This window comes from Sus scrofa, chromosome 14 (genome assembly GCF_054392235.1).
Source record: "Sus scrofa isolate SSC_HxYL_T2T_F1_AM1 chromosome 14, Sscrofa_HxYL_maternal_Yorkshire_Landrace_v2.0, whole genome shotgun sequence".
Taxonomy (NCBI): domain Eukaryota; kingdom Metazoa; phylum Chordata; class Mammalia; order Artiodactyla; family Suidae; genus Sus; species Sus scrofa.
The window spans coordinates 50,718,161-50,735,528 of record NC_139396.1 but is presented as its reverse complement, the minus strand read 5'-3'; the positions used below and the strand labels follow the sequence as shown (position 1 = coordinate 50,735,528).

Here is a 17,368-nt window from a genome sequence, read left to right as displayed (position 1 = left end):
AGGGATCGAACCTGTGTCATCATGGATACCAGTCAGATTCATTTCCACTGAGCCACAAGAGGAACTCCTGAATCTGCCTTTTTTTTTTTTTTTTTTTTTTGTCTTTTTAGGGCCGCACCCGAGGCACATGGAGGTTCCCAGGCTAGGGGTCTAATCGGAGCTGTAGCCACCGGCCTACGCCAGAGCCACAGCAACGTGGGATCCGAGCCACGTCTGCGACCTACACCACAGCTCATGGCAACGCCAGATCCTTAACCCACTGAATGAGGCCAGGGATCGAACCTGAAACCCCATGGTTCCCAGTCAGATTCGTTTCCACTGCACCACAATGGGAACTCCTGAATCTGCATTTTGACACAAGCTTCCCCTCCTCCCCGTGGACCGGCTAGGGGCAGGACACCCAACTTCCTCTCTTCAGTGTTTCAGCTTCTTATCCTGCTTTTCCCATCCCTAAAATTCTATTCCCTGGGAGAGAGAATATCAACACCCATAACCTGTCTCTCTGAAGCCTACTCCTCACTCAGGGGGTCAACACAAACTCCGGAGAACTGGGAACTTCAGCCACTCAAGGCCCTCACAGTTGGCTGGATTTGAGAGCAGGACAGTAGCAGGAGAGCTTATGTGCATAAAGCAGGCTTTTGGCAGGATGCGGGGAGGCTCAGGGCTCCTGGGTGTGCCTGAAATAGGAGGAAGAAAGCCCCAGGAAGCCAAGGACATGGGTTTATTCATTGTAGAAGGTGATATGGGCTCCTGACTCAAACTCGTCCTTTGGCAGCAAGTTTAGCAGTTTCTGGGCTGATACCTTGAGATTCACAAGTTCCCCCTTTCTCTTCAGCTCCTGCAGCATTTTTCACAAGTCTGGGTCCATGGACGTCTCCTGGGCTAACAGCTGCAGGTCTGTGTCCGGGAAACCGGGGTGTAGCTCAGCACTATCACACTAGGGCCCTCTGCAGCCAGGACCGGAAACATCATGTCATGGGCAGCCTTTCCTAAACAGTACAGTGCCCAGTCTCTGAAGGGCTCCAGGGCACAATTGATGTTAACCACATTACTGCCAAGGCCAGGACTGGCTGGGAAAGCCTTCAGGAACTGGAGGTCAGGAAGAGCATGGATGTCAAGTTCAGAGCCCAGCAGCTGTTCACTTCAGCTGGGTCAGCCAGATCCACGAAGCCTCTGGACACATCCCCAAGAGTGGCTGCACTTTTGATGAGCAGCACTTGCTGCAGGCCCTTGGGCCTGGGGAGCTTGTGCAGGGTGCCAAGCAACTGCTGCAAGCGGGCCTCAGGGCCCAGGTCGGTGGCCAGGCCGCCTGGAGCCCAGCTGGGCCTCCAGCTTCCACAGTGCCTTGTCACTGCAGGCGCTTAGGACAAACATGGAGCCAGGCAACAGCTGTGGGGCTAGAAGCTGTGCCAGCATCCGTCCAAAACCGTAGGAGGCCCTGGTCACCACGCACAGTGCTCACCCCAAGCCCCCCACCATACCAACACCACACCCCATTACTCTCTTAATAATCATTATTATTATATTACTAATACTATTATGTGAAGTTCCCATTGTAGCTCAGTGGGTTAAGAACATGACATAGCATCTATGAGGATGCGGGTTAGACCCATGACCTCACTCAGTGGGTTAAGGATCTGGTATTGCCACAAGCTGTGGTGTAGGTTGCAGACACAGCTCGGATCCAGTGTTGCTATGGCTGCGGCTGCCAGCTACAGCTCTTATTTGATCCCTAGCCTGGGAACTTCCAAATGCTGCAGGTGCAGACATAAAAAGAACAAAAGAAAAAATTAAAACAAACTGAGAAAAAAAGATTATTGTGGAAAGCTCTTGAATTAAACATTCTGACTCAGACAATCAGAATCTTCCACCTTTCCAGTGTTGATATCTCTTCTTTCTTTCTCTTATCTAATTACATTGGCTGGTACTTCAAGCTTCTCATATTTCTACAAATATGTATAAATTCTCTAATTTAAGCCCAATGAGTAAATAAGGATCATAAAATACCTGCCTCCTAGGATTGAGGGATTAAGTGAGATAACATACGAAATTTATTCATTCACTCAACAAGTATGTATTAAATCACATATTGTGCCACAGTATATAGATACAGCAATTAACAAAATTGATAAACTATCTTCTCTAATGCACTTTCTATTTCATTGGGGGAGAAAACAGTCAACAAACAAATAAATAAGCAAAATTTTAAAATGTATAGTAAGTCAATGGAGTTCCCACTGTGGCTCAATGGGATGGGCGTTGTCTTGGAAGTGCTGGTTCGATCTCCAGCCTGGCACAATGGGTTAAGGATCCAGTGTTGCTGCAGCTTGGCTTAGGTCACAACTGCAGCTCGATCTGATCTCTGACTTGGGAACTCCATATGCCTCGAGGTGGCCAAAAAAGGAAAAACATATATGTCAAATGGCATATATATACATACATACATACATACATACATACATATATGTATGTTGAATAGTGATAAGAGCTAGTTTGATATGAATCGATAAGATATCGAAGTCTGGTGACCCAAAGAGAGCCAGAGTATTTCCCTGGACTTGATGTATAGAACTTGGGAGAAGGCTATTCATGTGCTGAACTGGGATTGCCAGCAGCCAAGTATCCTAAGATTCAGAGAAACATTGTATTTAATACAAGATAATACAAGATAAAGAGAAGCAAAGAGGAAAGAAAGAGGGCACCCAGTTCCCAATTCCAACCCTGAAGCATTAGTTGCTGTTTTTTCTTTATTTCTGAGAGAAATTCCAGGATCCTTCCCAGCTATGTGAGCCAATGAAATTCCCTTTTTTTTTTTCTTTTTGTCTTTTTTGCTATTTCTTGGGCCGCTCCCTCAGCATATGGAGGTTCCCAGGCTAGGGGTCTAATCGGAGCTGTAGCCGCCAGCCTACGCCAGAGCCACAGCAACGCGGGATCTGAGCCGCGTCTGCAACCTATACCACAGCTCACGGCAACGCTGGATCCTTAACCCACTGAGCACGGCCAGGGATTGAACCCGCAACCTTATGGTTCCTAGTCGGATTCACTAACCATTGAGCCACGACGGGAACTCCGAAATTCCCTTTTGTGCTTAAGATAGTTTGAATTGGATAACTGCCTCCTGCAAACTGAAGAAGCCTGAGCATGACAAAGCACTTCAATGTATGACCCAGTAAGCTCGTTAGATTCACTTGGATATTTTGTTGTTGTAGCTACTGGTTAATTTATGGCCCATCATGTTTCCCCCTTGCTATAGGCTGAACTGTGTCCCCCAGAATTCATATGTTGAATACCTCCAATGTTGTGGTATTTGGAGGTGGAACCTTTGAGAAGCAATTAGATTTACATGAGGTCATGAGGTTGGGGCCCTCATGATGGGATTAGTTCCCTAGCAAAAGACACACCAGATGGATTGCTCTCTCTCTCTCATTCTCCCCACCGTGTGAGGACACAGCAAGAAGGCAGAAAGTTGTCTACAAGTCATTGATAGTCAGAACCAACAACACAGGCACCTTGATCTTGGACTTCGAGCCTCCAGAACTATGAGAAAAGAAAGTTCTATCATTTAAGCCTCTGATGTTCTGTTACGGCAGGCTGAGCTGACTGAGACACTTCTTTAGGTATGAGTGTCAGAGATCAGAATTTACCCTTTTCTTTCCTTTTTTCGCAAAGACTGGGTTCTGATTACTTAATATTGTTCTTTCTATTTTTATTATATACCTTTATTATCATAATATTCATATAATTTAATAAGAGGCATCATCTAAAAATTCCTTTTGTCACTATTTACTGTTACATAAGACTAAAACTTAATGATTTTGCTTAGTTTTTTCTTTTTTGGCTGCCCTGTGGCATATGGAGTTCCTGGCCAGGGATCAGATCTGAACCACAGTTGCAACCTAAGTCACAGCTGCAACAACACAGGATCCCCAACCTACTGTGCTGGGCTGGGATTGAACCTATGTCCCAGAGGTCTCAAGATGACACTGAGCCTGTTGCACCACGGCAGGAACTCCTAAAACTTAGTGATTTTGGAGTTCCCTGGTGGTGAGGCAGTTTAAAGATCCAGTGTTGCCACTGCTGTGGCATGGTTCGATCCCTGGCCTGGGAACTTCTGTATGCCATGGGCGTGGCCAAAACAAACAAAACAAACAACAATGATGATTTATGACTTCTCATGGTGGCTCTATTTCTTCCCCCTTTTTCTTTCTTTTTAAGGCTGCACTGGTATACGGAAATTTCCAGGCTAGGGGTTTAATCGGAGCTACAACTGCCGGTCTATGCCGCAGCCAGTCACACCAGATCCAAGCCACATCTGTGACCTACACTGCAGCTTGTGGCAATGCTGGATACTTAGCCCACTGAGTGAGGCCAGGGATCGAACCTGCATCCTCATAGAGACTATGTTGGTCCTTAACCCCCTGAGCTACAATGGGAACTCATTAATTTTTTTTTTTTGGCTATGCCCACAACATGAGGAAGTTCCAGGGCCAGAGATCGAACCCATGACACAGCAATGATAATGCCATATTTTCAATCTCCCGAGCTATCAGGGAATTCCACAGCAAGGCCTTTTACAGCTAGGAAGCCAAACAGCATCACTTCTACCACATTTGACTGGTCAAAGCAAGTCAGAGGGCTGTCCAAATTCAAGGAGAGGGAGAAAAGACACTACCTTTTGATGAGAGGAATGGGAAAGGAATGCCAGATGGGAAAAACTGTTGTGGCCACCTTTGGAAACAGCCTACCAGATCTGCTTTCAGTTAAAACCGATCATTAGTATGAGCGTGGGCCTCCAAACTGATGCAGTTGCTAAGAGAACACCTCAGTTGACATGCTGCTTTCTCCAGAATACATAACACAAGAGATTAAATAGAATCCTGCTGTCTGTCTATTGGCCTGTACCAGATGGGAAGTGCACATCTGTTGTTCTCTGGGAATTCAAAACTGGAACTAAAGTGTGTTGCTTTATTCACTAACAAGCTGCTCATGGCATTGGCAGTCTAGCAGTTCCTCTTTTTAACTACCTGTGTCTAGAGTACTTGCTAAATGAGATGAAGATAGGTCTTTCCATTAACATGGTTCCAACCTCAGCAGAAGGAAGACAATTAAATTCTTGTTGGCAGAACTCAGCCCTTTTGAATTTGGCCTCCTAGAACATTTTTATTTTGCTGCTCTCTTAATGAAGCCACCCTGAATGAATTTGAAGAATAATATAATTGGGGCTTTGTTTTATTTTGTTATGTTCTGAATCAGAGTAATGGCTTTATTTCCAAACTTTCCAAGTCCAAATGTGGCATGATAATTAACAGCTCAGGTGCTGATGTCAGGATGTCTGAGGTCAGGTCTCAAGGCTGCCACTATACCAGTCCTGGCACTTCAAGCAGGTACTTGACCTCTCTAAACCTTAGATCATCTTGGGGATAACTCACAGCCTTACTGTGAACACTAATTGAAATGATCCTGGGATACACTTAGCAGAGTGCCTGGCACAAGGTAAGCACTGATAAATATTAGCTGGCATTAGGTTTTTATTCTCTTGGGGTGTGTGTGTGTGTGTGTGTGTGTGTGTGTGTGTGTGTGTGTGTCTTTTCAGGGCTGCACCTGCATCATATGTAGGTCCCCAGGCTAGGGGTCAAATCAGAGCTGTAGCTGTTGGCCTACACCACAGCCATAGCAATGCCAGATCCAAGCCGTGGTCTGCAACCTACATCACAGCTTATGGCAATGCCAGATCCTTAACTCACTGAGAGAGACCAGGGATTGAACCCATGTCCTCATGGATACTAGTCAGGTTTGTTAGGGCCATATTCGTGACATATGGAGGTTCCCAGGCTAGGGGTCAAATCGGAGCTACAGCTGCTGGCCTACACCACAGCCAAAACAATACAAGATCTGAGCCGAGTCTGCGACCTACACCACAGCTCATAGCAACGTTGGATCCTTAACCCACTGAGCAAGGTCAGGGATTTAACCTGAATCCTCATGGATACTAGTCAGGTTCGTTACCACTGAGCCACAATGGGAACTCCCAACACTGGAGCAAGGGCAGGATCGAACCTGCATCCTCACAGACACTGTGTCAGGTTCTTAATCTGCTGAGCCACAAAGGGAACTCCACGGGGTGAATTTAGAGGTGGCTCTGGGCTCAGGACAACTTTAGGCAGCCTGTCTGCTGATGGGTGTGACGGTTTTCTCACCCTGTTGGTTGTTTGGCCTGAGATGTCCCAGCACTGAAGCTTGCAGGCTACTGGGTGGGGGCAGGTCTCAGTGCCATTTGAGAGAGCTTAGCTGATGAGTATTCCCTGGGTTCTCTACCACCAGTGTCCTTGCCCCCACTGTGAGCCACAGCCAACTCCCACCTCCCCAGGAGACTCTCAAGACCCATAGGTGTCTGTTTCAGCTCCTGTGGAGTCACTGCTTTGTCCTGGGATCCAGTGCACATGAAACCTTGTGTGCACCTTCCAAGAGTGGAGTCTCTGTTTGCCCCAGTCCTGTGGATCTCCTGCCCTCAAGACCCACTAGCCTTCAAAGCCAAAACCCCTGGGGGATCCTCCTGCTGATGCCACACCCCCAGGCTGGGGAGCTGACATGGGGTTCAGAACTCTCACTCCTATGGGAGAACCTCTGTGATATAACTATTTTCCAGTTTATGGGTTGCCCACCTGGCCAGTATGAGATTTGATTGTTTTGGGGAAGTGCCCCTCCTAACATCTTTTTGTGGTTTCTTCTTTGTCTTTGGGTGTAGAATGCCTTTTTTGGTGGTTCCCATATTTTTGGTTGATGGTTGTTCAGCAGCGAGTTGCGATTCTGGTGTTTTCATGAGAGATGAGCTCAAGTCGTTCTACTCCACCACCCTGTCTCCTCTCCCCAGACACTAGAGCAGGCCCCTCCCACCCCCTGCCCCCCCATCCCTGGCACTCCACTCTCTGCCATGTCACCTTGCTCTCCATTCTCTTCATCATCTACCACCATTATCTTGCGTGTTCATGTCAGGCTTCCTGGCTAACTGCCTGTCTTCCCCCTAGACTAGCACAGACGTTCTATTTCATTCCCTGCTCTACCCTCAGTGCCGGGAGTAGTGTCTGGCATATAGTGGGTCTTCAATAAATTGGTTAAATGAATATAAGAACAAATATATAACCTATCACATAATTCCAGACAGGAGCCCCCCCCACAAAAGCAGCACCACCCCACCTCTTATAGCACTGCAGCTCCTCCTGTGCCACCAGCAGCTGCGACTTGAGTTTGTTGCGCTCCTGTAGCACATCCCTCAGCTCCTGCAGAGTAAAGCGTGGTCGGTTGGGATCTGTCAGGTCAACCACCATTTTGTCTGGTCCCAGGTTCACCTGTAAGAAAAGACATTGCTGATACAGTTTCCTTCCTGAGGGTGAACTGTCATCCATCCCGGAAAGTTCTCTTGTTCTGTTACTCCCAAGGACCCTAGGAGATGCTGCCTATTGGAAGTGTTTGGAAAAGCAAGAGTTCTAAGAACGATTCTCCAAGAAAGGAGCCAGAGATCCTTGGAGAACGGCTGAGTCCAAGGCTGGAATGGGAAAAGTCCAAGATGAGTCTGGGACATTTCACTGTGTCAGAGATGGAGACAGATCAAAAGGACACAGTTTGAAGGCTCTCCTACTGGCCAAACCGAACAATTTAAGTACCAACATGAATAATAACAGGAATGGATAACCACCCATCAAATAAGAGGAGAGAACTCAGGAATCCATACTTTACATTTTTTATTTAAATTAATTAACTAGGAGTTCCCATCGTGGCTCAGTGGTTAGCGAATCCGACTAGGAACCACGCGGGTTCGATCCCTGGTCTTGCTCAGTGGGTTAAGGCTCTGGCATTGCTGAGAGGTGTGGTGTAGGTCGAAGATGCAGCTCGGATCCCATGTCACTGTGGCTCTGGTGTAGGCCGGTGGCTACAGCTCCGATTAGACCCCTAGCTTGGGAACCTCCACATGCCGCAGGAGCAGCCCTAGAAATGGCAAAATGCCGAAGAAAAAAAATTAAATTCAATTAAAAATTTTTTTAAAATTAATTAATTAGCTAACTAATAGGGATGTAATGGGCTAATTTTATGCGTCAACTTGACTGGGCTAAGGAACGCCCAGATAGTTGGTTAAACATTATTTCTGGGTGTGTCTGTGAGGGCGTTTCTGAAAGAGATGAGCATTTGAATTGGTGCACTGGGTACAGCAGATGGCTCTCCTCAGTGTGGGTGGGAATCATCCAATCCATTGAGGACCTGAATAGAACAACAAGATGGAGAGAGGGTGAATTCACTCCCTGTTTGAGCTGGGACATCCCTCTTCTCCTGCCTTGGACATCAGATATCAATGCTCCTGGTTCTTGGGCTTTAGGACCCAGACCAAGACTTATACCATCAGCTCCCTCTTATACCATCGGCTCCCCCACCTCACACAGTTCAGAGGTCTTCTGACTTGGATTGAGTTATACCACTGGCTTTCCCAATGCTACAGCTTGCAGACAGCAGACTGTGAGACTTCCCAGTCTCCATAACCACATGAGCCAGAGCTATAAGAAACATTCTCATTTATATCTATATGTGCATATCTATCTATATCTCCTATTGTTCTTCTTCTCTGGAGAACTCTGACTAATATAGAGGAGGAGGAGGGGAATCGGTACTTTAGAGCAGAATGCCAATTTATAAGTATAGATGCTAGAGTCGGAAAATTATCCTTTTGCAACCAACTTAGTAATAATTGATTCAGGCAAGACGAATGAGTGGATCTAAAACCTTTGGGTGAAAGTTTGTTGGAGAACAGGATTTTTTTTTTTTTTTTTTTGTCATTTCTAGGGCATATGGAGGTTCCCAGGCTGTGGGTCTAATCTGAGCTGTAGCCGCCGGCCTACGCCACAGTCACAGCAATGTGGGATCCGAGCCAAGTCTGCGACTTACACCACAGCTCACAGCAACGCCGGATCCTTAACCCACTGATGGAGGCCAGGGATCAAACCTACAACCTCATGGTTCCTAGTCGGATTCGTTAACCACTGAACCACGACGGCAACTCCAAGAACAGGATATTTTACACAAAGTATTTTCCCATAGGCTACTTATACATTACAAAGGGGATAAAGGCATTCTTACAGTGCAGAACTCTTGCAGACATCATCTTAACCACAGAAGTTAACATCACCAATAACAACAAACTGAATCAAGTGCCTCCTGATAGGAACCACTGAGAAGGACACAGTATCGCTTAAGTGGTATCCCTGCTAATCATGTATAGCTTGAATCTAACCATGAGGAGACATCAGAACAGGCCCAAGTTGAAAAACATTCTACAGACCAACTGATTTATAACCTTCAAAAATGTCAAGGTCATGAAAGACAAGGAAAAGCTGAGAAACTGTTCCAGACTAAAGGTGACTAAAGAGCCATGTCCTGAAGTTCCCGTCATGGCTCAGTGGAAATGAACACGACTAGTATCCATGAGGATGCAGGTTTGATACCTGTCCTCGCTTAGTGGGTTAAGGATCTGGTATTTCCGTGAGCTGTAGTGTAGGTTGCAGATGCGACTCGGATCTGGCATTGCTGTAGCTGTGGTGTAGGCTGCTGGCTACAGCTCCAACTTGACCCTTAGCTTGAGAACCTCCATATGCCATGGATGTGGGCCTAAAAAGACCAAAAAAAAAAAAAAAAGCACTAAATAAATAAAGAGATGTCTCCTAAAGGTACCATTTATCCCTGCACTGGATCCTGCATCAGAAAAAAAAACAAAACTGGAGTTCCCATTGTGGCTCAGCAGGTTAAGAACCTGACTAATATCCATGAGTATGCAGGTTTGACCCCTGGCCTCGCTCAGTGGGTTAAGGATCTGGTATTGCCATGAGCTGTGGTATAGGGTCACAGATATGGCTCGGATCTGGCATTGCTGTGGCTGTGGTGTTGGCTGGCGGATGCAGCTCTGATTCGACCTCTAGCCCAGGAACTTCCATCTGCCACAGGTTATGGCCCTAAAAAAACAAAAGAAAAGAAATGCTATAAAGGACTTATTATGAATTTTGAATAGGGATGGTATATTAGTTCTTAGCATTCTACCAACTTTCCCCCTGAATTTGATCATTTATTGTGGTTAGGTATCAGTATGTCTTAGGAGGTACACACTGAAGTATTTACTATTTAGGGTGAAAGATCCTAGTCTTTTACTTACCCTGCAACTAACATAATATCTAAGCAGATTTTTTTCCTTTTTTTTTTAGGGCTGCACCCGAGGCATATGGAAATTCCCAGGCTAGGGGTCTAAATGGAGTTGCAGCTGCCATCCACAGCTACAGCAACGCCAGATCTTAGCCACCTCTGTGACCTACAGCTTGCGGCAATGCTGGTTCCTCAACACACTGAGCGAGGCCAGGGATGTAACCTGCATTCTCATGGATACTAGTCAGGTTCTTAACACAGTGAGCCACAAGAGGAACTCCCCAGTTGAACAGATTTTGAGTGAATAAATAATATATATATATATATATATATGTAAATACTTGTTAGATACATGTGTATAAATTTTTCAATATGTATCTCTTAAGATATACTATATACACACAGAGACACATATATACACACACCTGAATACAACACTTGAAATGAGGTGAAAGGTATACAAGGGGTCATTATGCTTGCAACTCTTCCATGGGTTTAACATCTTTTCCAACTAAAAATAAAGCATATATTTGGAAACAACCTAAATGTCTAATAACAGAAGCCTAGTTAAACTAAGGTGTAGCTACACTCTGGAACTAAATTCTGGTGATAGAAGATGAGGCACATTATAAAGAAAAATGCAAGAGTGACTACATTTCTTCTATGGGATTAACAGGCATCAGAATGTTTGAAAACACAGTGTTGTAAAGGCTCCAATCTCTTTAGCCCTTTTGGAGTGCAATGTGGCAATACTTATTCAAATGTGGCTTTCCTTTGATCTGGTCAGTCCACTTCCTCAGGGGCCAGCTGGTCTATGTGAGAGTAAGTCACTGTTGCTTGGACTAGGAGCAAGTGATTGGAAAATAAAGGTCTTTTGATAAGAAGCTGGTTAAAGCAATGATTCTTAACTTTTTTTTTTCCTTTTTAGGGCCACACCTGCAGCATATGTAAGTTCCCAGGCTAGGGAATATATGCCACAGCAACACAAGATCCAAGCCAAGCTCCTGATTCATATGCCACAGGTCTAATAAATGCAGAACAAAAACAAAGTTTTGAGATAGGTACTACACTGTAATAGGATATGAAAATATCTGTGGAGTTCCCGTCGTGGCTCAGTGGTTGGCGAGTCCGACTAGGAACCATGACATTGCAGGTTCGATCCCTGGCCTTGCTCAGTGGGGTTGGATCCGGCATTGCTGTGAGCTGTGATGTGGGTTGCAGATGCGGCTCTGATCCCAAGTTGCTGTGGCTGTGGCGTAGGCCGGCAGCTACAGCTCCAATTAGAGCCCTAACCTGGGAACCTCCACATGCTGCGGGAGCGGCCCTAGAAATGGCAAAAGAAAAAAAAAAAAAAAAAGAAAAGAAAAATCTGTGATTCCTGCTGGTGACTGTCATATGTACTGGTAATATTACTGTGTTTTGTTGTCTATACTCATAACTGAAGAAACAGATACATTTCAATTGGAGGTTGGTGAAAATAAAAACATGATTTTTTTCCCATGCAAGTTCTTAGACCTCTTGGATTAGAATTATGATCCTTTCAGGGGATTCCAAAAACTCCAAGTTGGGAACTATGTCTAGTCACTTATGATGGAGCATGGTAATATGAGAAAATAGAATGTGTACATGTATGTGTAACTGGGTCACCATGCTGTACAGTAGAAAAAAAAATTGTATTGGGGAAATAACTACTAAAAAATAATAATAACGAAAAACAAAAAATTTAAAAAAACCAAAAAAACCCCACAAAAACTCCAAGTTAATAACCCTCAGGTTGAACAATTGAGAATGCTGTACAATGGAAGTTTTCAAAAGCCATTAAAAAATGAGGGGGCTCTTAATATTCTGAGTTAGTATAATTTTCATGACACGTTAAAAGAAAATAAGCAAGAAGAAGAAGAGGGGAGTTCCCGTCGTGGCGCAGTGGTTAACGAATCCGACTAGGAACCATGAGGTTGCGGGTTCGGTCCCTGCCCTTGCTCAGTGGGTTAACGATCCGGCGTTGCCGTGAGCTGTGGTGTAGGTTGCAGACACGGCTCCGATCCCGTGTTGCTGTGGCTCTGGCGTAGGCCGGTGGCTACAGCTCCGATTCAACCCCTAGCCTGGGAACCTCCATATGCCGCAGAAGCGGCCCAAGAGATAGCAACAACAACAACAAAAGACAAAAGACAAAAAATTAAAAAAAAAAAAAAAGAAGAAGAAGAGGGTATATATTATAATATCATTTGTGTGAATAATGGAAAATATGTTCTTATCTGCTTGTGTTTCCATAAAGTATCTCTAGATACTTTAAGAAACTGATCATTTAATTTTTTTTCCAGGGAGGGTAAGGGAGTGGCTGGAGGGTGGAACAGGATGGGGAGGAAGATTTTCCAAGGCAAATATTTTTGTAACTTTTGAGTTTTGAACTCAAATTTACAAAAAGAAAGGGAAAAACTACCTCACACCCAGTAGGATGGCTACAGAGATCAAACAAACAAAACAGAAAATAACAAGTATTGGTGAGGATGTGGAAAAATTGGAACTCTTTTTTTTTTTTTTTTTTTTTTCTTTTTAGGGCCACACCCATGGCATATGGAAGTTCCTAGGCTAGGGGTCAAATTGGAGCTGCGGCTGCTGGCCTACACCACAGCCACAGCAATGCTGGATCCAAGCTGCATCTGTGATCTACACTACTAGTCGGGTCCTTAACCCACTAAGCCACAAGAACTCCCCAAAATTGGAACTCTTGTGGGCTGCTGGTAGGAATGTAAAATGGTATAGTCACTATGAAAAACTGTATGGCGGATCCTTTAAAATTAAAAGTAGAATTACCAGAGTTCCTGTTGTGGTTCAGTGGTTAACGAATCCAACTAGGAACCATGAGATTGTGGGTTTGATCCCTGGCCTTGCTCGGTGGGTTAAGGATCTGGCGTTGCCGTGAGCTGTGGTGTAGGTTGCAGATGCGGCTCGGATCCCGCGTTGCTGTGGCTCTGGCAGAGGCTGGCAGCTACAGCTCAGATTAGACCCCTAGCCTGGGAACCTCCATATGCCACAGGAGCAGCACTAGAAAAGAAAAAAAATAAAAATAAAATTAGAACTATCATGTGATGCAGCAATTCCACTTTGGGGTATATACCCCAAAGCCTTGAAAGCAGGGACTTAGAGATTTATAGATCCACGTTCATAATTCATATTATTCACACAAAAAGTGGAAGCAACCCAAGTGTCCATCGGACAGATGGCTGGATAAACAGACTGTGGTAGATACACAATGAAATATTATTCAGTCTTAAAAAGGAAGGAAATTCTGACACATGCCACAATATGAACAAACCTAGAAGACATTAAATGAAATAAGCCAGTGGCAAAAGGACAAAGATTACATGATTCTACTTACATGATATGAAATACCTGGAATAGGTAATTTCATATGAACGGAAGGTAGAACAGTAGTTACCAGACGCTTAGGGGAGAGGGGAATTTGGAGTTAGTGCTTTGTGTGTATAGAGTTTCAGTTTCACAAGATAAAAAGAGGTTTGGAGAGGATGGTGGTGAGGGTTGCATAACAGTGTGAATGTAGTTAATGCCATTGAACTGCGCACTTAAAGATGGTTAAAATGGAAAATTTTATCTCTATCACAACTAAAAATAATTTTAGGGAGTTCCCTGGTGGTCTAGTGGTTAGGACTCAGTGCCTTCACCACTGCAGCCTGGGTTCAATCCCTGTCTGGGAACTGAGATCCCACATCAAACTGCTGCATGCCAGCGCCCTCCCCCCAAAAAGAAGTGTAACATTTTAAAAGAAAAAGGCATACTTAATAAACTGTCTAGTGGCACTAAACATTCATTCTCTCTGCCTTTTTCCCAATCTCCATTCTTAAGACTACAGCTTGGGAGGAAAATGTGCCATCTCATCAAGCTTCTGGTTGATGAAGCTTGTCTGCTGCGCCTTGGACAGGAAATGACCCAGCCCCTGTGCAGACCACATTGTTCATGGTCTATGACGGGGCTTCCTCTATATTCTTGTGACTGGAGTTGGAGGTGACAGGGAAAGAGCACAGAATATGAGCTCAGAGATCTTGGGCAAGTCATTTAACTGCTCTTGAACCTAAAGAGTCAGGCCACTAATCATGATACTCAACCACCTCACATGACAGAAACTGAAGAAGACTAATGAGTAGGTGGAATAAAAACGTACCAAGGAAGCTACCAGAAACCTTCATTCTTCTCTGTGAATTTCAGCCACCCTGTTCTGTTGTCCTTTTCTCACTTCCTTCCTTCCTCCCTCCCTCCCTCCCTTCCATCCTCCCTTCTTTCTTGCTTCTTCTTCTTCTTCTTCTTCTTTTTTTTTTTTTTTTTTTTTGTCTTTTTGCCAATTCTTGGGCCGCTCCTGCGACATATGGAGGTTCCCAGGCTAAGGGTCTAATCAGAGCTATAGCCACCAGCCCACGCCAGAGCCACAGCAATGCAGGATCTGAGCCGTGTCTGTGACCTACACCACAGCTCATGGCAATGCCGGATCCTTAACCCACTGAGCAAGGCCAGGGGTCAAACCCGCAACCTCATGGTTCCTAGTCGGATTCGTTAACCACTGAGCCGCAACAGAACGCCGTCTTTTTGCTTCTTAAGGCTGAATCTGTGCATATGGAAATTCCCAGACTAGGGGTGAAATTGGAACTGCAGCTGCCAGCCTACACCACAGCCACAGCAACTCGGGATCCGAGCCACATCTGTGACTTCACCATAGCTCACGGCAATGCCAGATCCTTAACTCACTGAGTGAGGCCAGGAATGGAACCTGCATCCTCATGGATACTACTTGGATTCATTACCACTGAGTCACAGTGGGAACTCCCTTTAAATATTTTTATTGAAGTATAGTCGATTTACAATGTTATGTTAATTTCTGCTATACAGAAAATGATTCAGTTACACACACACACACACACTTTTTAAAAATATCCTTTTCCATTACGGTTTATCATAGGACATTGAATATAGTTCTCTGTGCTATACAGTAGGACCATGTTGTTTACCCCTGCTGTTCTTTCATGGCCTGCTTCTCAGTCTGTAATCTTGTGGTCTAGTTTCAGAGGTCTGTGTGTCTTATCTCTTCCGCTAGATGTGAAGCTCCATGAAGGCAGGGACCTTGTCTAACTTAGCTCTATAGCCCCTAAACCTGCACAGTGAAGTCTCTCATCAAATGTTATAAGTAAGGTCATAGGTCTGTATTTTAGTACAGTGTGGTTAAGGTTAGCATCTCTGAGTTCAAATCCTGCCTCTACCTCGTTGGCAAGTCCTTGGGCAAATTATATAACTGTTTTATGCCTCCATTTTTATAAAATGGGCATAATAATAGTGTGAGAATTAAATGAGATAACCCACTTAAGGCAGCTTTTTTTTTAAACTGTAGCTGGAGAACCACTAGTGAGTCATCACATTAATTTATTTAGTTGCAAAATAATTTAAAAATTCATAAAAATGGAATAAGAAAGTATGACTATCATGTTTAGAAATGTTGAACTAGGGTAAATTATTTCTTGAAACTTGTTTCATCAATACTAGATATGAATGTAAAATTTAATTTTGTAAAATGGGGGTATAACACATATACAGAAAAATGTACCAATCTTAAATTTATAGCTTTATGATTTTTAGCATATGTGTATATCCACATAACCACTATAAATTTCCCTCCTGCTCCTCCCAGCACCCTCTCCTCCCAAGGTTACTATCAACCTATCTTCTATGTTGTAAAGGTTATTTTGCCTGTCCCTGAATTTCACATACAGTAGGCTCTCTTTTGTACCTGGCTTCTGTCTCTCAATGTAACACCTGTGAGATTCATCCATACAGTTGTGTGTATTGATATTCAGATCTTTTTCATTGTGGTGTAATATTGCATTGTACGAATATACAACAATTTAAAAAATCCATCCTTCTGTTCATTTGGATTGCTTTGAGTTTGGCACAATTATGAATAAGAACGCTCTGAATATTCTTGTTTGGGTCTTTTGCTGGTCTTAAGCACTAATTTCTCTAGTTGAAATGTATTTCTTACTCTAGGACAAAGAGTCTCAAGGTGGGATACTTGGATCAAGAGTATCAGCATCAGCTGGGAACTTGTGAGAAATGCAGATTCTCAGGTCACATTCTAGACCTACCGGATCGGGAACTCTGGAGCCGGGGCCAGACAAAATGTGTTTTAAGGAATGCAAGGTGATTCTGATGCATGCTAAAGCCTGAGATCCACTGCTCAAAGTCCCAGTCAAAAACGCTGAAAGCCACTGATTTAGACAATAATCGGCATAGGGCCCAGCATTAGTAAATGCTCAATTAATGTTAAATATCATTATAATCTGATAGTTATAATCATTGTAATCTGAGGATCTGGACCCTCCCAGTGATTTGTTTTGAGGGGCTTGGACGTTCAAGAGAGGAAAGCTGCTTCCCGGCCAGTCGACGCACATCCCACGGCTCCTCGGTCGAGTCCCGTCCCTCCCACACTCACCTCTCCGCCGGCCGCGGAGCCCTCTCTCCGCAGCCCCTCCACCTCCGTCCTGAGGTTGTCCCGCTCCATTCTCAGCTCCTCCACCGTCAAGTTGCCCTCATTCACCAGCGTCTCCAGCATCTCCAGAACACGGACGATCTTGAACTGCAGCTGTGTCACCCGGGGGTCGCTGCCCAGGGCCATCAGCTCTCGGCCCATCACGTAAGAGATGTCATATACGTCTTCGGCTGTCAGCTGGAAGGGGCTCTTGCCCAGAGCCCCCTCGGGCCCCGCCTCGTCCCCTTCCTCCTCCTCCTCTCGCAAAGGGGGCTCCTCCATGGCCTGCCAGACCTCTGCAGCCTCCGTAGCTGCCTTCTCAAGAGTCTCTAAATGTCCAACTTCCTCCCGGCGCAATAAACTTTCCGCTGGGCAGAGTACTCTATCTGCTCAGAGCGGGGGGGATGGCCCAGAAGCCGCCAATCAGCGCAGCCTAGAGGTGGGCCCGGGAATGCGGCGGGAGGAGGCCAAGCACCACGGCTCTCAGGCCCGGACTCCCGTGCAGCTTCCCAGCCGAGCGCCGTGCGGCAAGTGCGGGCTCCAGCACGTGATTTGGGCCACGAAAGGACAGCAGGCAGGGAGGGCAGGCGAAAAGAGGAACGGAGAGGTGAAGGAAGGGTGACAGTGATCGCTCCCAGACTGGGAGCTGTTGCAAACTGGGGG

The 17,368-nt window shown here is 45.1% G+C and overlaps 1 protein-coding gene and 1 pseudogene across 4 annotated transcripts in view; both read right to left on the bottom strand.

Moving 5' to 3' along the window:
* The window catches only part of RILPL2 (Rab interacting lysosomal protein like 2), a 51,104-nt gene extending 34,060 nt beyond the window's left edge, over positions 1 to 17,044 (bottom strand). For 3 of the 4 annotated variants that reach the window (XM_084996329.1, XM_021072266.2, XM_013982786.3), the window contains exons 1-2: positions 16,670 to 17,044; positions 7,195 to 7,346 (exon numbers count right to left, since the gene is read on the bottom strand). In XM_084996329.1, the coding sequence (XP_084852455.1) occupies positions 7,195 to 7,346; positions 16,670 to 16,987 (470 nt within the window). In that variant the 5' untranslated portion in view covers positions 16,988 to 17,044. Of the gene's footprint in view, positions 1 to 4,197; positions 4,382 to 5,766; positions 7,347 to 16,669 lie in introns of those variants that run through there. The other variant, XR_014827347.1, reaches the window with a different exon arrangement.
* LOC100626296 (sepiapterin reductase pseudogene) lies at positions 590 to 1,665 on the bottom strand (annotated as a pseudogene).
* Positions 17,045 to 17,368: the final 324 nt, after the last annotated feature.